Genomic DNA, 22749 nt, shown 5'->3' with positions numbered 1-22749 from the left:
TTAGCACTGGGAGTTTCACTGGTACTTAGAGTAGAACTTTCAGCAGCTTACATCCTGAATAGTGAAAGCTCAAGGAAATGTAGGATTCTTTAGGGGCACTAGGTATCAATCTACTTAATGTTTTGACACCGCCCACGTCCTCTATTCATTTTATACAAGCCTCATGCAATGTAAGAATATGCTCGTCATTGTTTATGAATGCAGAATCTTCGTTTGTGCTCATCCCTATGAGTAGAGTACTGTAATGTCTAACAAATGAAAACAGATATACAAGCACATGCTCTGTTGAGTAAAAGAATACAAATAAATCTTCACCTTCGCCTTCTTTGAAAGTATACATGCACCAACCACTGGGCAACAAAGGGCCATACAACAGCAAAGGCTAAAGTGCCGGGAGAAATATCAAAGGGCCACCATGATGGTCCCTAAGCAAAACAAAATACAAATTGTGGTCAGAAATTTGTACCAGTACATTCGATGCTAGTACATAAACACACTTTAAATACTACTGGGTCAAAGTGCAAAAAAATAGAAACTCGCATAGCAGAAGGAAATAGTTTACACTTCATTTTAAAAGTGATTTATTCAATCATTTCTTCAGAGACTGGATTATAAGACCTCTATTTTACTCCTTCTAGTTCAAGAGCCAGGCAAAATTTGAAACATGTAAGATATCTAAAGCCATTTTATCTTGTTCCAAACATTGCCTTTTACAAATATGAAAAAAATCTTACCTTAGCAGATGAGGCAGGTTGTACATTTGACTGTAGCATCACAGATCTTGCCTTTAAATACAAAGCAAAGCTAGTAAGTATCAAAATGGTACACTCTGACCTCAGATGGAAATTAATACAAATTTCTATAGGAATGCACTGACTTGCAATGGAAGGACCAACTAATATAGTTGACTTAATGTGTAGAAATGACACAAACTCTATTATGGTGGAGACTACATACAACTACACTTCACAGCTGCAAAATAAAAGATTTGAAAATGTCTTTAATAACTTAGATTATAGACCTAATTCTTGCTTTCTTATCTTAAAAAGCATAGAAACTATCCAAAATATCCCCTTGAGAGAGCTTTTCAAGGCATAGCTAGCTAAGCAACATTTCTTTATCTATTTTTTTCTTGGAAAGTTATATTTAATCTGGACAAATTTTTACCTGGGAGGCTGTCAGTGCCTCCAGTGTATTCAGTCTCTGAAGGACGTTCTGCATGTCTTCTTGTAACCTCATGAGCACTACTGCAATTTGTTCGTTGAGGCTGCCCCTCGGTGCCCTGTCTGACCCCCAGCGTTCTCCATCCCCTCCACTGCCCATCTGTCCACCTTGAGCACCATCACCCAGAGGCTGCATCCTATGCCCTAAGTTTTTGAGGAAACAAAACAAAACAAGAGAGAAGCTATTGCCTCTACTGAAAATGTTTGGTTATACTGCTTTATCATTTCCCACTTCCCCAACCAAGGGTAACACTTGTATCCTCTATTTAACTCTAAATTCTTGTATAAAAGAACCAGGATGTTATTACAGCAGTATTTGTGATGCTATAGTAAAGGATCTAGAACTATAAATGTCATTTGTAGGATCTTCTTTGATTCCCATAGTCAGCTCAACAGCTATGAGGAGGCCAAATGAAATCTTTCAACCACTTTGTCTTTTACCAGCCTCATGGCTTTGTTTATCTTTAAACCTTTTTATTCTATAATGACAGGTTTCAGAGTAACAGCCGTGTTAGTCTGTATTCGCAAAAAGAAAAGGAGTACTTGTGGCACCTTAGAGACTAACCAATTTATTTGAGCATAAGCTTTCGTGAGCTACAGCTCACTTCATCCGATGCATCCGATGAAGTGAGCTGTAGCTCACAAAAGCTTATGCTCAAATAAATTGGTTAGTCTCTAAGGTGCCACAAGTACTCCTTTTCTTTTTGCGAATACAGACTATGTCATTCTTCTCCTTGTCTATCCAGTGCCTCCTTAGTCTTCTTCTATTTCTAGTTCCTTGCATTCGGGTATGTATCACCAATGTGGTATCCTTTCCAGGTCTATTCTTGACACATTTAAGACCACAGTGGTCTTTCTTGAATTTTCCATAACAGTTATTTCTTGCCTAAGTCATTTTCTTATCACTTCATTTTTCTTTTTCTGCAGTCTTGACACATACAGTATTCCTCTCAGCCAGTTCATTATGATCATCGGCTTTCCTCATACTCCACCATTCTGACCGATACAGTGGTATCGGCATGACAGCTGCCTCATATATGCGGTCATATCATTTTTATCTAAATGTCTTTAGCCTTCCAGATCTTGCAGACTTTTCTAAATGCAGTAGTGGCTAGTCTGATTCTTCTTTTCATGGCATCTTCGTGATTTCCATTCTCCGATACTAGTCCTCCAAGATACACAAATGTTTCCACTTTTCTAGTTCTTTGTCTCTGATTTTGATCTTTACCTCTTCTTATCTTCCAATTTCCATAGTTTGTCTTCTCCATGCTTATCTTCAATTTGAATTTTCTGCTTTCCCCATTTACCTTGTCAGTTATTCTTGATAAATTCTCCTTAGTCAATATCATCTGCAAATCTAGGGTTATTCACTGTCCTCCCACATAACATGACTCCTCTAGTTTAATCGCTCAGTGCTACAGCCTTTACTGCTTCCAATACTAAGTTTAACAAATGTGGGAATGGAATGAAATAAGGATACACATTTACAGTCATCCAGATGACTTATATTCATGCTTCCATGATTTGCAGACTAGTGTATGAAGAAACCATACAGTAAAATGCTGGGTATGAAAACTCCATACAGGTTTCAGCAAGGTTCCCTAAGCTAAGCAGTGATCCCTCTGCCCAGTTTAACAGAGACAGTGAGGCCTGTCCTGTCATGAAGGGTAGGTGAGGAAAAACTAGGGAGGTCTTTCATGTATCCAAATGGAATGTAGAGGACACGTTGAGACAGTGAGGAAGGCAGAAATGGGATGAAAAAAAAAAAGAGAGACATTTGCGTCAAACTTAATTTTCTCTTTAAATTTTTTGTGCTTAGGCTACTGAGGTTCTGTTAGGAAGTAGCAATCAAGAAAGGGGGTAGGATAAATAATCACATACCCTGTCCATTCTAGTTTTTCAATCTAGAGATTGTGTTAGGATTCTTCTTAAAAATCTCTGCTAATGATAGTCTGTAGTGCCAGTTGGAAAAAAGGAGAGAGCCAGCTGTTGTGTGGTTTTTTGTTTTTTTTTTAAATAAAACACGACTCTATTATACTAGCAGCAAACCTCAGCAAGGAATTTTCACATATCGGATCATTTGCTCATTTCACAGTGTTTTCTAAAAACCTGTAATTATCATTCATAGACATTTTTCCAAGTTTCCGATGAACAAACTGGCTTTAACATTAGCCACATTTAAACCAATGGCAGATATTTGATTGTGTAGAAATACAAGTTTTTAAAGAGGAAAACAGTGCTACTTCCATATCATAGTTCTCAATATTGTTAAAAATCAACACGGGTAGTAAGAGGTGTGGGGGCAGTCCCTCATATATTGAAGATTTTGACTACTAAATGACTGCCTCATATCTTAGTTATTTAGGCATTGTATTAGTATAAGGCAAACAGCTATGGCCAAAGACTGACCAAATTAAATACAATACCAAAAATGAATATTTTAATGAAGTGCTCAATTTGGATACGGTAAAAGTAAAAATACTTTGATGCTTAAAATGTACCTTGTAACTTGAAGAGAAACTCTCCTTTCTCTACATATATAAATCTGGTTTGAAGAGGAAGTGGAAGATTACACTAATAAAACAGAAAGGTGCTTTAAGTGATACTTGGAATTCAAGGTACGCCAAACCAGAACAGTCCACTATTAAGCTCATGAGGCTGACTGAAGCACTGTCCAGTACAAGAACACTCTTTTCCGACTCTTATTATGAATAAAATAAAAAGTACTCTTAATGCAAAGGTTAATTGTTACCACTGGAATTTAGGGGTGCAATATTTATTTATCCAGTTATGGAAGAAGGTGGGACGAAAACATTATACAGTATTGCTGCCCCAGTGTTCAATCTTGACAAATTACTCAGCTGATCTATATGTGGAAGTATAGTGAGAAAAATAGAAGTGATGCACACACAGTACCTCTCCCTCTTCTGACTCCATGGAAATCCACCTTTTCTCCACCTTTCTTCTCTTTGTCAGGGCCTCCATTGCTGCTTTTGCCATCTTCTCCCCCACACTTGACTTCACCTTTTCCTTCAACTGCTGCCTCTGTTATATCCTCAACTCTAAAATTCTCAGAGGGCAGGTGAGCATGCTCATGAAAACCAGCATTTTCCAATAGAGGACTGTGATCTACTTCCAAGGAATGGGATGAATGCTGTAAAGGTCCTCTGGCTGATGTAATCATTTCCAAGGGCTACAAATTAACAGTAGCATCTAGTTAATTTTAAAGTATGTGTTCTGTAAAATCTGACAGTTATCAAATAAAAGATGAAGTGTCCTCTATCCACTTTTTAATTTTTTTTTTTGAGCTTCCCCATTGTTAAGGTTTTGCTTTCAACAGAAGCAATTATCACCCTACAGGATGTTTTTAGTATTTTCTAGATGTCCTTTCCAGGTTAGAAAGACTACTTTAGAAATAAGAGAAGATTTACCTTAATATACCTGTCTGTAAAATGGGGATTACTTGTTTACCTAGCATCTCAGAGGTATTGAGATTGAGTGTTTGTAATTTGTAAAAAACTTTAAATATTTAAAGCATTCTAATTAAATTGTAAGAATTATTATAATTCCAAAACATTCCATTTGGAAATAAAACAAAACCTATGTGCCTTCTTTTAGTTAGGATTAGTTTTTAAAAATTGATGACTATTGTAACAGTTATCTTCAAAACACTGCTCAAGCTATAAATTGCAAGGGGAGTTATTTTTAGATATTACATTATTAAATATTATATCTTTGTAATTACTAAAAACTAAGCTTCAAAAAAAAAAAAAAACAAAAACTGAACACTATTCAGTTTCTCCTTTTAAGACTAGGGAATTCTGATATGAAAAAGTGCCCTGACTTCAGTTGGCTGACCATCTTGTCAGAATTCAAATCACATGAGCCAGCTTGAATAGGCAGCAAGTAAATAGAAGATTTATCAGGACATGCACTGTGTGACGCTGCAGTCTATATTATTTTATAAAAATATGCTAATGAGTGTGAATATAATGTAACTGGAATATTCTTCATGCAAAAGGTCTCTTGAAAGGTATCATTACAAAGCTTATAATCTACTGAGTGTGGTCATTCTATTTGTATAAATGTATCACTCTTGTATCTGAAACTAGAAATATGAAATATAACTCTGAGGTTCTATTGTAGTTATGCAAAATGTGGGCCATTAATGGTGGTTTAGAATCTTAATGGCTCCCACTAACCAGGGCAATTGACTGTAGATGGCTCTGTTTTACTTGTAAGTCTTCCTGTATGTGTGTGTGCTGGCAAGTGGGTAATGAGGTCTTACAGTGACATGTGATCATGTCACCTGAACTGGAATCCATCTTCAACCTGGTGCTTTTCCATTGAGAAGGAGGGGTGGGAACCTAGAGGGACAAAGGATTCCTGCCTTATGCAAAAGATATAAGTGGGTGGAACAGAACAAATGGGGTGGCCATCATGAGAAATTTCCTAGGTACCACCTGAGCTGGAACAAGGGCTGTACCAGGGGAAAGGATTGTGCCCAGAGTAGGAAGGCGTCCTGTCTGTGAAAGAAACTTATTGAAACATCTCTGAGGGCGAGATTTTATCTGTATTCAGTTTTATTACTGTACTAGATATAGACTTGTGTGTTCTATTTTATTTTGCTTGGTAATTCACTTTGTTCTGTCTGTTACTACTTGGAACCACTTAAATCCTACTTTCTGTATTTAATAAAATCACTTTTTACTTATTATTTAACCCAGAGTATGTATTAATACCTGGGGGGGCAAACAGCTGTGCATCTCTCTCTGTCAGTGTTATAGAGGGCGAACAAGTTATGAGTTTATCCTGTATAAGCTTTATACAGGGTAAAACGGATTTATTTGGGGTTTGGACCCTGGGAATTGGGCATCTGAGTGTTAAAGACAGGAATACTTCTTAAGCTGCTTTCAGTTTAAGCCTACAGCTGTTAGGGGACGTGGTTCAGACCTGGGTCTGGGTTTGCAGCAGGCTAGCGTGTCTGGTTCAAACCAGGCAGGGAACTGAAGTCCCACTCTGGGAGGGCAGGAAAGCAGGGGCAGATGTAGTCTCGGCACCTCAGATGGCAGCCCCGAGGGGGTTTCTGTGATCCAACCGTCACACACTGTCATTCTGTTTAGGAGTATTTGGCCATCAGCTTACACCTTTCACAAAACAATCATTGCTAATATCCTTTCATCAACTATCCTCTCTAAATTTGCAATAGTGTAGGATTTAGACTATACACATGTACACCAGCTGAAAGGCAAACCATGATAAAGGCCAGAGAAATGGATACCAGATACGAACTCATTCCCAAGTTCACACGGCAGTTTGTACAGATTTCTCTTTAGACATGTAACGTACCCTGTCCAGTTTGAGGGGAATGTTTCACTAATCTGTAGTCGAGCCCTTTGGCTCATGTGCTTCTATAGGTCAAACGAAAAGGCCAATGCAGTGTGATATTACCAAAAAAAATTGGCTGGAATTTTTTTTAAACTGAACTCAGGGTGCCATTCATCCCATAGCCCATGTTACTTTCCCTACAGGAACAAACAGGAATAGTTGATCAACTTGAAATGAAGCTTCAGCTACTTTTTATTCACTTAAAAAAGAAACCTTATGGATACTGAGGACAAACTAAATACAATTTGTTGTTAAACATTTTAGCTATGCAAATGTGTGTCTCAACCTATTGATTTTCTAAAGAATGATATGGAACACTAAAATGTGTATGATCTTAAGGGGTGAGGAGAGGATAAAAATAGGATATACGTGGGATAACTGACAAAGAAAACATGATGAAGTTAATATTTTTTTTTTTAAAAGTAGTCATAAAATTCAGATGTAACACTCAAACTAAAGAGCCGTTTTCATTAGTATGTGAAATATATATGTTCTGGACCAAAATATAAAACATTTTATGTAATGTGAAATGCTTGAGAGACTGTTTGTTCGTGTAGCTTTCAAAAAATTAAATCTCAGGGTTAGGACACTTAAACCTAAAGGGGCTGCATAATACAAGTTAACAAAAGACTTAACAAAAAATTCTTCCAGGAAGAAAAATACATATAATTGAGCCACCTGCAACTCCATTCATCACTAGTTGCTGGGATTTAGCCATATAACCTCTCATGCATCAGAAGAACATTATTCCCAAAATAGTATTTATAGGTAGACTCTTTTCCCATATTCAGCACTTCCTCTTCAAGTTCACTTTTTAAAAAATGCAGGAACTTTCCCCACTCTTCACAGCACAAGTTAATAACAGTCTTGGTTTAGGCCAGGCACAAAGCAAAAGATGCTATAGAAGCTCAGTCAGATCCACCAATACATCTAAATCCTCCCAACCTGGCTCTAGGATCACAAATAGAGAACAGAATGAGGCAACTAAACCTGTCATCACCTTCAACGTAAACCAGCAAACTAACTTTTCCAAAAATGTAAAGTTAATGCAATAACCCACTACCATCTACACTAGTGGTTCTCAACCCACAGCCCAATCAGCACACAGGTGCATCCCATGTGACATTCTCAGAGCCATACAGGTAGTATATATATTGTGTGGATGTGGCCCACATAACACAGAGAGCTGCATATATGTGGCCCACAATGGTAAACAGGTTAAGAACCACTGACCTACACGCAACCTCTATTTACATATCCACAACTACATCTGAAAATTCACTGGATGTAATTCATAAACCTCATGCCTTCAGAGCTTACGCAATAGTGTTTGGTAAATCTTTCACAACAGCAAAAAGTTATACTTGGTTTTTTCAGATAATACCCTCCAATTGCTCCAAAAGAGCTTTTTAGTTTTCAACTAGGATGATCAAAGCACTTCTAATTGTCAGTGTTTTCATGCAAGTTTGGATTTCTCCATATAGTTTGCCAGTTATCCACCCACCTCAATTAAAGAGCCCCAGCAAGCTCAAACCACATATCAGAAAGTTATCTGTATAACTGTAGAAGGGAGCTTGCAACAGTTCTGCCACACCACCTTCTCCAGCAAGTTTTACTATTGGGTGATGCTTCTAACAAGATTAAAGGAATCCTATGGGATCCATAAGAACCAATTAGAGAGGAATGTGGTGCAGTGGTTAGGGTGCTAGCCTGAAATTTGGAAGACCCTGGTTCAATTTCTTGTTCTACTACAGTCTCACTGTATGAGCTTGGGCAAGTTTCTCTGTATCTCAATTCCCCATTTATAAAATTCAGATAATAGTGCTTCCCTACCTCACAGGGTATTGTGAGGCACTTAGATAGTATGGTAAATGGGGGTCATTTAATTTAGGTAAGGAAAGACTAGAACATTTATTTAATTATTCATTTGTAATCAAAAAGGAAGCTCTCACATTTTCACAGTAGAGCATTAAGTAATCCAGGCACATCTTCTGTTGTTCCTGTTTATATAAACAGGAGTTGTGAAACTCATTACATTCCACTTTAAAAATTTGCCCATTAGTATGAAACTTCAGGGGTTTTTTTTACCTCTTCTTGTCCAAATTGTTCCATAGAATCACAGAAAACTTCACTATCTGAATCACTCGTCAAGTGCTGAATTCCTGAGACCTCTTCAACACTGTCTTCATTTGCACCTATACATAATTGATACACACCCAAACAATAAATACAATAAGGCCAGTTCTGACAAAGAATAAGGAAATGACAATATTCAAGTGAGCTACACTTGACACCATTTTGAATGTGGTAATCTTGCACCATAGATTAAAGATTAAGAATAGGAGTTACATAGTTACAGGTTATAAAACTACTTTTATTGAGGAGAAAAAGATAAGTTCAATAACTGGATGCGGCTTCTTTGAGTAGATGCAGCTGTGTATTCCACTTAGGTGTGTGCACATTGGGGCTGGAGAATTTTACACAGCAGTACCCGTAGATGGGTGGTGCTAGCTTCTCGTGGCCATAGCCCCTCCCCTGACTAGATGAGGTGGCTCTTCCCTGACCCCCTCATTTCCTTCTTACTGCCCGTGGCTGGAGTCAAGGCTGTGAGGTTTTCAACCTCACAATCCTCTGTTCAGTGACTTCTTTTCCTAGTAGTATATAGTTTATTAGTAATCCTAGTATAAGATTAGACTTAGTGTTACTTGTAGTTCTAGTGTTCCCTCATGATACCCTCACCAGGGTTTAAACATGGTCTGTTGTGTGTGTGTGGGCAATCCCCAGTAATGAGTCAGTGATGCTTGCTGTGCCTAGGCGAAACCCACATCAAGGAGTGGTCTTCAATTTGCACATTGTTCATGAAGCAGACTCAAGTGGAGAGGAATCTTCATCTGAAGCAGCACCTGCTCGAACAGGCCATGCAACCTGCTTTGGCACTGAGCCCCTCGTTGGATCACAGGTTGCCCTCTAGTTTGGAGAATGCTGCCACTGCGTCCTGGAGCTGGCACCTCTCTGAAGAGATAGGAGTCATTCCCCATAGAGTTTGCCAAGGACAAAGTCACATAAGATGTCCAAGTCCACTCCAGATCCCATGAGGACAAGTCTCCCTCCTCCAGAAGGAGCATGGATCGGCACAGGTTGAATGGTGGTGCACGGGATGGAGCATCAGCCACTCCCCAGCACCATGCAGGGAGGTCGGTCAGAGATCCTGTACCTTGACTCCGGTTCTGGCCCTCAAGCATCTGCTGAGTCCAGTACTGACGAGGGTGATGCCAGCACCGGCTGCTTCCCCTCCGGTGGCATATCAGGCAGAAGTGGGTGTCCTCTGCCTTTCTGTCCCAACTTCTCTCTTGGTCCAGAACTTTTTCAGGGCTGTGTCCTTTACAGCCCTGTTGGCTGGGCAGGCTGCTGAACCTATGGGTCTGTCAGCGATGCACCCCGATGTTTCCCTAACACACTCAATGGAAATGGGGCCAGTACCGGAGTTCGCACAAGGGAGCTTCTTAGCACCAGGGTACTTCTTCAGTACCCCCATGGCTGGCACTGCCAAAGTTGCTGTGGCAGCAGTCACCGCCCTCCACTTTGCCACCGTCAGTTAGCATCGGTACCGATGCTGACTTCGGGGTCAACTTTGCTCCCAGCACCGGAAACAATGGAGGCATACTCAGTGCCAGCATTACTGTTTCCACCATCAGCACCAGCCCCCTCGTTCTGGGCTACCGAAAAGTCAGACCGGCTACTCGCATCCTTTGGGCTGGCCCCACCATAATCCGCCGAAGGCTGGGACTCCTTGGCATCCGAGTCAGGATCTTACTCTCCCACTTTCCACCGGCTGAGCGAGGGCTTTTCATGGAACACTATGGGTACCAGGACTGGTGCTCCTCTCGTGGTTGGGACAGAGGCCCTGGCCTGGCACCTACAGGCCACCAATACCTTATTCATAACAGTGGCCTTCATGGAATCCGTGGGCCACTCCTCAGTCATGGAGGTCCTACTCCTTATCCAGCTCAATGCCAGTATCGCTGGCCAGGTCTGTAGTTGCGACTGGTGATCTGCCACAGGTTCAGGTATTGGCGAACCTTCCCCTCAAGGAGCCTCGAGAATCATCCCACCCAGGCTCAGTCCTGAAGCAGGATCGGATCTGGCACCGTTAACACAGTCAAGATGTGGCAGTTTTGCATCAAGGAGAGTATAATGCCGATAGCCAACCACTTGCCTGGAGTTCAGAATCATCTTGCAGACCATCTCAGCAGGAATTTTTCCCTGAGTCACATGTGGTCCCTCAAGACAAGCATCCTCCAGACTATCTTCCTAACCAGGAGCATTCCGATGATCAACCTATATGCTAAAAGGGACAACAGGAAATGTCACCTGTTCTGCTCTTGAGGAGGCCTCAGTCCAAGCTCCCTGTCCTACGCCTTCCATCTCTAAGCTGGCAAGCGGCTCCCTTCTATGCCTTTCCCTTGATCCCAATCATCCCACAGGTCATCCTAAAGCGGAAGGTGGACAGGAGCCTCCCTGTCCTACGCCTTCCATCTCTAAGCTCATGCTCATTGCCCTGGCATGTCCAAGGCAGTGCTGGTTCTCCAACTTTCTTGTGCTATCAGTTCAGTCTCCCATCCCTTCCTCTCTATCCCAACCTACTCACTCAGAATCAGAGCCCACGTTGCACCCCATACTCAGCTCCCTGCATCTCACAGCCTAGCTGCTGCATGGCTGAATGAGGATGAAGAGCAGTGTTTAGCAACTGTTCAGCAGGTTCTACTCAACAGTAGGAAGCCCTCTACCAGGATAGTCTATTCGGCAAAATGGAAACAGTTTTCCATGTGGTCGCTGACATGCAGAATTCAACCAAAGCTGGCTTCCATCCAGGACATCTTGGAGTACCTGCTGCACCCTCAATTGTCGGGACTTGTGCTTCATTCATTGAAAGTGTATTTTATCCCCCTATTCAGGGGAGATCAGTCTGCTCTAATCCCATGGTAGTAAAATTCTTAATGGAGCTTCTTTGCCTGTATTCTCCGGTCCAAGAGCCAGTTCCTCTGTGGAACCTGAACACGGTCCTAGCAGCACTGATAGGACCTCCATTTGAGCCCCTAGCATCTTGTCCCTTTCCGCTCGTGTCAAAAAGCTGCATTCCTGATAGAAATAACATTCACAAGGAAAGTGTGAAAGTTGCAGGTTCTGATGGCAGGGCCCCCTTACACGCAATTCTCCAAAGACAAGGTGACTTTACGATACATCCACATTTTTTGTCTAACATGGTTTCTCAATTTTATTTGAGCCAGGCGGTATAATTACCTTTGTTCTTTCTTAAGCTGCATTCACCTCTGGAGGAGCAGCATCTCCATGCATTAGATATCAGGTGATGTCTAGCCTTCTATCTGGACAGAACTAAACTATTTTGTGCTTTGCCTCACCTGTTTGTGTCATATGCAGATCATATGAAGTGTCAAGTGGTCTCCTCACAGACAAACTCTAGATGACTGCATATGAAATAGCTTCAACTTCTTCCCCTCAGCAGGCGCAAGCTTATTCAGTGAGAGCACAAGCAATGTCAATAGCCTTCCTCAGTGACTTTTCCATATTGGACATTTGTAAGGCTGCTACCTGGTCATCCATCCATTTATAAACCGTTATGCCATTACTGATTCTTCCAGGGTGGATGCAACATTCGGAAGGGTGGTCCTACAATCCTTGTTCAGGTAGACTCTGTGCCCTGCCTCTGGGGCGGGAGGAAGAAAGGTCGTACTGCTTGTGAGTCACCTAAGCGGAATATGCGGTTGCATCTACTCAAAGAAGAAGAAACATGAAAAATTTGCATCTATTTAAAGAAACTGTAACCATGATTCTCCAAGATGTGATGTAGATGTAAATGGAGAAGAACATTAAGCTTTTATGGGGCCCTGGGCCAGAGAAAGTGGGGACCCCTCCCCACCCCTTCCGCCTGCAGTCCCTCCAACCCTCTTGCAAGGGAAATGGAATTGAGGCATGGGGGCTTGCCCCACTCCGCCCACCCAGCACTCCTGCCGCAGAGCGGGGTCGGGGTGCAGGGGCTTCCAGAGCGCCAGGTGGGCGAAGGGGGACAAGCTCCCACGCCCTGACCCCCCAACTGGAGTACCGGGCATGCAGGGAGGCAAGCCTCCACACCTCAACCCCACTCTCCGGCAGGAGCACCAGGTGGGCAGGCAGACAGGGGCAAGCCCTTGCGCCCCAACCCTGCTCCTTGGCAGGAGTGCCGGGCAGGTGGAGCGGGTCAGAGTGCCCATTTTTCTGGGAGTCCCCCAATTGGCCAGGGCCCCTGGGCATGGGTCCCATTGGCCCAGTGGCTAATCTGCTACTGTGTGTATTCTATAACCCACCCTCCATCCCCGCTGCATCAGAGTCTCATCTCCAGATGTTCAGTATGAAGGAACTGAGTGGGGCTTGCGGCAGCACCAACTCATATAGCTAGGGGAGGGTCTACTGGTCACAAGGTGCAAGTGCTACTCCTCTACAGGTCCAGTTACATAAATTCTCTGGCTCCAGCCCGCACACACCTAAGTGGAATACACGTATGCATCACATCTCGAAGAACCACAGTTACAGTTATTAACCATTTCATTCCTGTTCTAGAACAAAGGGTTTAATTCTTTGTAGTTTATGTCACTCCCTTTCCCAAACACATTGTAGAGCAGTATTTCAGTCTGAAGTTGTTGATTTGTCTCCAGGGTAAAGTTTAAGTTAGCCACTTAAACATTTGAGTTCATAGACACAGTCTTTGGAAGTTATAATATAGATCTCAGTGATTTTCATCCTGTTACTTCTTAGGTTCAAATTCAAATAGCATTTCAACATATATTAAATTTTAAAACAAAAACAAAACTAATCAAGTTTCTGAAAGTAAAAATAGTTTTGGGCCTCCCAGTCTCTGGATTCATCTCTTTTTCTATTACAGATCTTGAGGGGGAAAAGTGTATATAAACCTGTATTCTAATTTTAATCACATTTAATTTTCTTTCTTAAAAATTCTGTGGTTAAAGGGCACCAGCTGCAGCTCTCCAAATCCCTGAAGTAAGCTTTGCTCAGAGAATATGCAAATAACAATGTACTCATGTGAGGACAATACCTTGGTGAACACTGTCATTAGTTTTTCCCATTAGTTCTAGGCTTTGCTCCACTTTCTTTATTTCTTCCTCCACATTTAAGCCATTCAGGGCAGATTTAGTCTGGATGCCATTCTGCATTTCTGGAATAAAGTTGTCCTTATAACAGCCATTAGTGACAATACTTTCCAAATCCTTAGCTGCTGCTGAGTCCTGCTTTACATTCTTATAGTCTGTGAAAGAACAAGGAAACCTTGCAAATAAAAAGCCATATGACTTATGGTGCAAAACACATTTCTCCAGACAGTTGACTTTCCGATCTGCTGTGTATATCTTATATGGTCTGAATCAGATTTAGATTACATTTTTACTTGGAGTTAGGTTCACAGGGTTAGTTCTGCACCTTTAAATAAAATAAGCTTAAATGCAAAAAAAATCCTAAACTTTCATTCTACATAGCAAGCAAAACAGGTATTTTTAAATATAAAAGTAGCAAATCCACTGTAGCCCTCATCAGTTAGTAAAACTAAGAGGATTATTAGTTTTCTCATAGAAAAAAATATTAACGGCTAAGTTCTAAATGCATAGTTTTTCTTGGTTTTCATATGAGACCTGTATTTTCCTAAAATCCCCACAAACACACACAAAGTCCTCACTGAAAAACTTTCCTTTTATCTTTCGTTGAAGAAAAGGAAGAAATAGGATTTTTAATTCTGTGGTTGTATCCCATGCGCCTACATGCACTCACAGCCGCCCACAAGATAAACAGGTCCTAAACATAAAACAGAATAACTATATACAGCACACCTTAGGCCCTGATCTTGTAAGCTGTTATGTGCAGAGACACCCCTAATTAAATTAATGAGGTTCTCTATATATGCAGGGCTCTGCTTGTATGAAACAGGTTTTAGGGTTGTTGTCCTTAGTCCTTCATATGAAGAATGGGATCACCTTTCAACCTGAATTACCAGGTGTATTTTTCTGTGCACTTTGTATAAAACAAAATAAATTTACTGATGTATCTCAAACATGACAGTCAAGATTTACAGCCATTTAGGGGAGCAATACAGCCGTTTGTGTTGGAAAAGGTATAATAGTTCAGGGCAAGAAACTACACCTTTTTTACTTTGTTGTATTTCTTTTTCCTCTTCTTCCTCTTCATGACCCTCTTCCTCTTCCGATTCTGCTCCACTGTCACTGCTCTCAGCTTTACCATTCAGAGCCTTTGAATTTGGTGTGGAAGTCATAACATTACCAAGGTCTAAAGACAAATGTTAAAAAGACAAGAATTTTAGTATTTATTTTAAAGCCACAATTTAGAAGTGTTATTTAATAGCTATTTATATAATTTTCAGACTAGAACATTTCTCCAATATGCTCAATTTAATTCTATCTTATTTCATTTTTTAAATTATCATCCTCCTTACTGTCACTCACCACACAACGTCTGTGTGTAACTGCAGATGAATTGCTTCCTCTGAATCAGATCAAAAATAGTATAGGAACTAACTAGCAAAAAACACTATTCTTGCTATGCTGCTAACATCAAAGACGTGGAAAATATTACCCCGTTTATAGCACTACAGTAGTAACACTATAGGGAAGACTGAGATGGCCATTCTGTTCTAAGCCTATGCATCTATATTTCTCTAAAAGTTCCCGTTGGGTTTAAATGTCTCAAGTTTTCTCTCAGCTCAAAAGTGAATTTTGAAAAAAAGTTTTGTAAAACCCCATTCACTCCTGTGAGTAGTATAAATGTGAAGAGGATACAGTTTTTAACATTTATTTTGGCATTCTAACACAAATGGCTTATCTTTACTACTTCAGCTCTACTATACAATAAAGTGAGACATCAGTGAAATCAAGTGCCTTTGAATTGTTTGAAGAAAATTCACTTAAGGAAGTGTTCTCTTTGAAAGATGATATAGTAGGCATTATTTTTCTTTAATGGATTTAAACAGACACCAGTTGTGGTCTTTAGACTTGCATTCACATGCTAACATCTATCTGGAGAAGTGTACATGAAAATAAATAGAGGTACACTGATTTCTATGATTAGATGCTGAAACAAACATACAGTGCACTTGTTTGAATGTCGAATTAAACACAGATTTTAAAAAGCAAACCTCACTGAAATAAACATTTCAATAGGACCAAGGCTATGGATATAAAAATTATCTCCATACCTCCCATCATTTGAGGATCATATATTAAAATAAACATGTTTATTTTAATGTGCAATCAATTGGGTATTCTCTTTTAAAAACAACAGGAAAGTCAATTGAGAATATTCTCTCAATTCTACCACACTGGACATATATATTAAGACATACATTGATGTCAGGCAATAAAAGTACAAAATAATAAGGGGACAGAGTTACAGTGCAACCCTTAAACTTTTGAACTTAATATCAAGGCTGAATTCTTGTCTGTTTTAACTGTCAGCCTTATCACTGTATTAGCGCAGTTTTTACATTAACTTTGTCCGAACAATGAAGGATTAATTCTTAAATTTGGGTTGCATAATAATATACAATCATATTAGACATATTAAACCTGCTCTAATATTTTCTTTGCTGCAATGTAATTTAGCATTCAGAGTTTTCTACATAAACTAACCTTCGGGTGAGGAGGGAGGCAGGCAGGCTGGCTAGCCACACTCCTCTAGTTTCAAGAAACTATGGCCTAATTTGATCACTGTCAAGAGCATGAGCGAACATATGATCTCTTGCTCCCCATATTCCTATTCAACAAAACTTGCTTGTAAGGAAACCTGTTTTGCAAAATGGAAAGTCCCAGCATTTTCCCAATATATTATTGAGGAATTGTGCCCCATTTACAGTGAAGTACAACTGAGGATATTTTATTTGGGGAGGCTAATGATGACATTTCTCAGGTTCCCGGCAATATGAACAGGAGCAAAAGGCAGGGAAGCTTTCCTGCTACCACCTTTCCCCGTGAAATAAAAAGGTGCAACCAAGTACCCTGCCCAGTCATGTGGGATCTAAACAGGGAATACAAGGAAAGGAGGTGGCTCCATGCACCATGTCTTGGTTGAGAGCAGGAGAGGGAGAACTAAAATCTGGAACCTTTGAACTATACCCAGATTGCTGTAAGCCACAACCTCACCATAAGTGCATTCTATGGTATTTACTCTTTTCTTTTTGTACTGTAGAGGCTTGCCGTAATTAAGCATACACTCTCCTCACTGAGCTCTAACCCCAGCCAGAACAAATACTAAGGAGACCGTAACCATTTGGGATGAGGTTAATTTGAGCAGTATGTTATCAAAGTTGGAATTAGGGAAGGGTACCAGGGGTAACAGCTCTACTCTTATGAAAAGTGCTATGGAATATCTGAATGATCAGGACCTTTGTTTACTTCTCACCCAAAAGGTCACGTCCAGCAACATAGTGCTCCCTAAGATCATGCTGAGGCATCCATTCAATGCTGAACCAGAGGAAGAGCACCACACGTGATAGCTGGTCATCACCAATACTTCTGTGGTACCCTTGCTTTGCATGCTTTTCATCACAGGTGTCCCACCAATGTCCTGACCAGGTTCAACACTATTTAACTTAATATATCTCACAAGATCAGAGCCCAAAGTAGTATGGCTGCTAGCATCCTCCTCCTTATCCTGTACCAGCACCAATGTAACACTGCTAACTTTGTACATGACAGATTGACGAATATAATGCTATTCAGTACCACTAGTCAGAACCACTGGACAGTATCCAGGGCTCACATGCCATAAGAGGGTTCTGGCTACCTTTTGAGGAATGTGCTTTTATAGTAGAGGGGGGAGTGGCAGAAAGCTTTTTAAACTTGTAGGTCACTTTGTGCTAATTTTGAATCCCCCCCACTTTTCCATTCTCATTACCCCAATCAGACTGCAGGACTGAAATGGAGGAAAGAAAAAGGCACGTCTTGCCAAACTTCCTGAGCCCTATACATTCTTCTGTCAGCTACACAAATCACTAAAGCAATTTTGGAAGAGTAATACAGTAGGCACATTCCTAACGGGAACCCCATTATGCTGCTGTTTTGGGATGGTGACACATGCCAGGATTCTGGCTTAGCATGGGCAGTGTCCTTTTATCAAGAGGACCTGGTATACCTCTGTTCACATCCCATCCTCTGGGTTTTTCCACGCATCATTTCAAAAAGCTTAAATAAAATCTTTTGTCTTCTAGATTGGTACAAGTTTCTCTCATGAAACTATAACAGTCATAAAGATTGTTGGAAACCCATCAATGGCAGTTTGTGTAATACTGCACATGCTCATTATCTTCATCTCATTATCATTACCCTCACTAATAACCGGCTGTGTAGACCCCACACCTTAGATGACAGTGGTTATTTTATCCCCTTGGGAGAGGCCATAAAATATCTTATGCTTCCTCATACTATAGCACCAGGATGTTAAATAATCTTTGATATGCTAAGTTAAGTGGCCTGCAGTCATACCACCTTGTGAAGTAACTCCCTCCGCTCTCCTAAGCTAAGCAGGTTCAGGCCAGCTCAATTCTTAGATGGCAGACCTCAAACAAACACCCAAATGCTGCAGGATGTGATCTTGGTAATTGAGTATGTGGTATTTTTTTCTGACCTTTTGCAATCATTACAGATCACATAGCACTTTGCTTCTGAAAATGAATGCTTAATGGTAGTGTTCTGGTTCACTTCCAAGCTACACAATTACATTTTGCCAACTTAAATTCTCTCTGCATTGCCTACAGAATTGTTTGCTTCCTTTCATGATCAGCTGCATCCTTCTACTGTCTTTCAATGAAGGGTGGAGTGATTACAGTGTCTATCACTTCTCATGAGATGTTGTGAAGCTTAGATAATCTTTGTAAGGCCCATTGATCTTTGGATGAAAAGCATATAAAAAGGTCAAGGTGGTATTATTTGTGCAGTCCATGGGACAGGAACAACTGAAAATTTGATATAATAGATGATGGTGTCAGAGTGGTACCACAGCATGTTGTCAGAATGCAACTCAATCTCCTTCAAGCTCTCCTAATACAAAGTGCAACTTACTGCTGCAAAGGAAATTTTCATGGTTGTGCTCTCTGCCCAACACATGCGCAGTGTAGCAGCTGGCTGTGCAATCATCTCCTCTACTTATTGCAATTGTCACCACAAATAAATGAGAGACCAAGAGAGGATTCTATCAAACAGAGACGGAACAAACCATTTGGACCTCTATTTTTACATTTACCAGTGTTTTATCCACTCATTTTAGATGTGGCTTTACATTAACCAGAAGTGCCTTCAACACTTCCCCTGTAGAATTTATCCCAAAGGCTGCTGGATCTTCTTGACAGTAAGATTTCCCCAGTATTCACCCTAATTTTTCCCTTTTCTAATTTATTCTTCCTAATCTTAGTTATACCTTATAACAGTGGTTTTCAAACTGCGGGTCACGACCCAGTACTGGGTCATGGAATGTAAGGCACTGGGTCACGGCAACTCTGGTCAGCACCGCCAACCAGATTGTTAGAAGTCCTGTCAGAGGTGCTGCCTGGCTAAGGCAGGCTAGTCCCTACCTGTTCTGACACTGCGCTGCGCCCTGGAAGCGGCCAGCAGCACGTTTGGCTCCTAGGTGGGGGGAGGGGGTCACAGGGCTCCAGGCACTGCCCCCGCCCCAAGCACCGGCTCCGCAATCCTGGGAGCTGGGAGGGCAGTGCCTGCAGACGAGAGTCGCACAGAGCCGCTTGCGCACCTTCGCTTAGGAGCCAGACCTGCTGCTGGCCATTTCCGGGGCGCAGCGTGGTCCGCGTTGCCAGGACAGGCAGGAAGCCTGCCTCTGCACCACCACTGACTAGGAGCCACCCAAGGTAACCCCATGCCCCACCCCATGCCCCAATCCCCTGCCCCAGCCCTGAGCTCCCACAAACCGAGCCTCTTCCTGCACCCCAAACCCCTCATCCCCAGCCCCACCTCAGAGTCCTGACCCCCTTCTGCACTCTAACCCCCTGCCCCAGCCCAGAGCCCCCTCCCACACCCTGAACCCCTCATTCCCAGCCCCATGCCGCAGCCCTCACCCCCCACACTCCAGCCCTAAGCCCCTCCCACACCCCAAACCCCTCATCCCCAGGTCTGTTGGGTCATAGGCATCAACAATTTTCTTCAACTGGGTCGCCAGAAAAAAAAAGTTGGAAAACCACTGCCTTATAATATAGTAAATAATCACTCTCCCTCCTCGGTGTTTATACCCTTGAAATCTTTGGAGACTAATCCTGTCCACACTCCTCCTGCACCTGAGGCACATCCAGAGCTGTTCTTATACTACAAAAAAAAAAAAAAAAAGAAATGCTTATCTGAATTCCAAACGGCTATTTGGTCAATCACATTGATGTCTTTTTAGTCACTGGCTGTAGGAATGGCTGTTTGTTATACAAATACCTGTACGGATATGCAACAAAGCTATTCAGAGGCAATAGCTGAGTCTGTATCACCTTTGTGCTTTTAGTCTCACCAAGTGCAGAGAACAAGGACACCCACTCCTCCCTTACCTGTGCCATTCCCTCCTCACAGAAAGGCACTTGGACTTTCAGAAATATCCCCCTCCCCCAATCCCATGGAGGGCAGACTAGCACCAAGTAGGTACCTAAAATCCCTTCTGGGTGGGAAAGATGTGATCTGTGTCTGGAAGGTCCACTGCACCCAGATGGGCGGGAGAGGGGGAGCCACAATTGCACTCCATGTTTTGCACCAGAAAAACTAAGGAATGAGGGGAGAGAGAGAGAGAAAGTCTGTTTTAAAGCAACAGAAAACTGGATCCCTGGGTCACCTATACCCCAGGCACTTCAATCTACAATGACTGAGTAGCCTGTATCAAACGTTGCTCCCCCTGCACTAGGTGAACAAAGCTATCCCAGGCTTACTAGCTAAAGGGCTTTTTAAAATGCCTAGATTAATCACAGCCTCATGGGTTACACAGATGATTTCTTTTCCATACATATTTGAGGCCCCGATTAGAGTCATGTTTTTGCTTCTACAATAAGGCTTATGTGCATGAAGCACTTTACCCCATGCTGACTGGATACATTTCCAACACCAATCAAAGAGAGAACTACCTACATCTGTTCTTTTCTATTGCCTATTCTATATAGACCATTTTACTATTTTGTCTTTTTTGCTGTCCTTCATAAGCACAGCCTTTAGAGAAACCTACGCTTTCACATCATGATACCAGAACTAATTAAGTACAAACCTGATCTGTAACTGTAATGCTCTGCACATATATTATACAGCATATGCACAGGTTCACTAAACCTCCTTTATTAATGTTAGATGAAGGGGCTTCTGACTCTCAGCCTTTCTTGTAGTGGATTGAACAGCTGGTTCTAGACAGAGAATCTTGGGCCAGTGACTGATTATTAACAATGACACTAATTGTTTACTCAGCACACCCTGAAGCAGAAAACAGCCAGGCAACTGAGGCAAGAAAGAGGAAAATATTAGGCTTTTCTTTTAAACATTTAAATAAGGCAAGAGAAAGGAGGAGAAATGAAATTTTCCTCTTCGCACTTTCTCCAAAGCGGTTTATTTTTATATTTTAACATATTGTTATAGCACCAACACAGTGTGAGCAGTGAAATATTCTCTAATACTGCACAAGAGAATTGGAGAGTGTGTGAGGGAGTGGGAGGCTCAGTTTCTCAGGTCTTACTACACTGGAGCCATTGTGGTTGAAGCTACATCAGTGCAACCTCCAAGTGCAGACAAGGCAAGCTGAGATTTGCACCACTGGTGCCCAAAACTGGGATATACCCTTCTGACTTCCACTAATCATGCCTTTAATCCTTTGTTTTGTAATAAGCTCATCCTGCAGAGAGTAACAGTATAATACTGGAAGGTTTTAATTCACATATTAAATGCTAACTGCCTTCCTACTACTACCCCTGACAAAACATACTGAATACAACTCTAAATTGTAAGAGGAAACTGAGGTTTAAAGACATCCCTCACCCACCAATCCTAAATTTTTATTCCCCCTCTGAATGTGTTACTCTGCTTTGGTGCAGTTTCCCATCCAAACCACTCTGCTAAAGCATCTATAAACTCCATGGTAACACAGGTTGCAATTTCTCTCGTCTGCTGGTAAAGCCTTAGAGGTAAAGCCTATAAATACTTCTTTCTTGGGTTATAGTGTCAGGGTTCCTTCCTCACTCTGAACTCTAGGGTACAGATGTGGGGACCCGTATGAAAAACCCCCTAAGCTTATTTTTACCAGCTTAGGTTAAAATCTGGTATGCTGCCACCACTAAGCGATTTAACAAAGAATCAGGGAAGAGACCACTTGGAGACATCTCCCAAAATATCCCCCCAAGCCCTTACGCCCCCTTTCCTGGGGAGGCTTGAGAATAAACATGCGCACAAACCAGCCTCGGATTTTTAAGACCCAAAAAACCCAATCAGATTCTTAAAAAACAGAACTTTATTGGAAGAACAAAAAAAGATAAGAGAACAACTCTGTAAGATCAGAATGGAAGATAATCTTACAGGCAGTCAGATTCAAAACATAGAGAATCCCTCTAGGCAAAACCTTAAATTACAAAAAGACACAAAAACAGGAATACACATTTCCTCCAGCACAGCGAATTTCACAAGCCAAAACAAAGAAAACCTAACGTATTTTCTAGCTAGATTACTTACTAACTTTACAGGAGTTGGAGGGCTTGCATCCTTGATCTGTTCCCGGCAAAGGTATCACACAGACCGACAAAAGCCTCCCCCCACCCATTTGAAAGTATTTTGTCCCCCCATTGGTCATTTCTTGGTCAGGTGATAGCCAGGTTACCTGAGCTTCTTAACCCTTTACAGGTAAGAGGATTTTATAGTACTGTATCAGAGCTTCTTAACCCCTTCCCTTTATATTTATGACATAGGGTTATCATAAAAATCCGAAGAAAACAATTATAAACAAGCATGTTTGATGGCAAACACTGCAGAAATAAATCAAACATAAAACAAAGAAGAGGATGTTTCACAATAAAGCAAGCTGGGGAAAGTGTGACACTGAAAGCACAAATACAAAT

The 22749-nt window shown here is 41.4% G+C and overlaps 1 protein-coding gene across 5 annotated transcripts in view; it reads right to left on the bottom strand.

The window, feature by feature from the left end:
• The window catches only part of ACBD5 (acyl-CoA binding domain containing 5), a 71198-nt gene that overhangs the window by 22936 nt on the left and 25513 nt on the right, over nt 1-22749 (bottom strand). For 4 of the 5 annotated variants that reach the window (XM_074946132.1, XM_074946130.1, XM_074946134.1 and 1 more), the window contains 7 exons: nt 14814-14957; nt 13720-13929; nt 8700-8806; nt 4140-4416; nt 1168-1367; nt 735-785; nt 316-425 (listed from right to left, as the gene is read on the bottom strand). In XM_074946132.1, the coding sequence (XP_074802233.1) occupies nt 316-425; nt 735-785; nt 1168-1367; nt 4140-4416; nt 8700-8806; nt 13720-13929; nt 14814-14957 (1099 nt within the window). The remainder of the gene's footprint in view (nt 1-315; nt 426-734; nt 786-1167; nt 1368-4139; nt 4417-8699; nt 8807-13719; nt 13930-14813; nt 14958-22749) is intronic. The other variant, XM_074946131.1, reaches the window with a different exon arrangement.

Source organism: Natator depressus, chromosome 2 (assembly GCF_965152275.1).
Source record: "Natator depressus isolate rNatDep1 chromosome 2, rNatDep2.hap1, whole genome shotgun sequence".
NCBI classification, from domain to species: domain Eukaryota; kingdom Metazoa; phylum Chordata; order Testudines; family Cheloniidae; genus Natator; species Natator depressus.
This window is presented reverse-complemented; position numbering and strand designations above follow the sequence as displayed.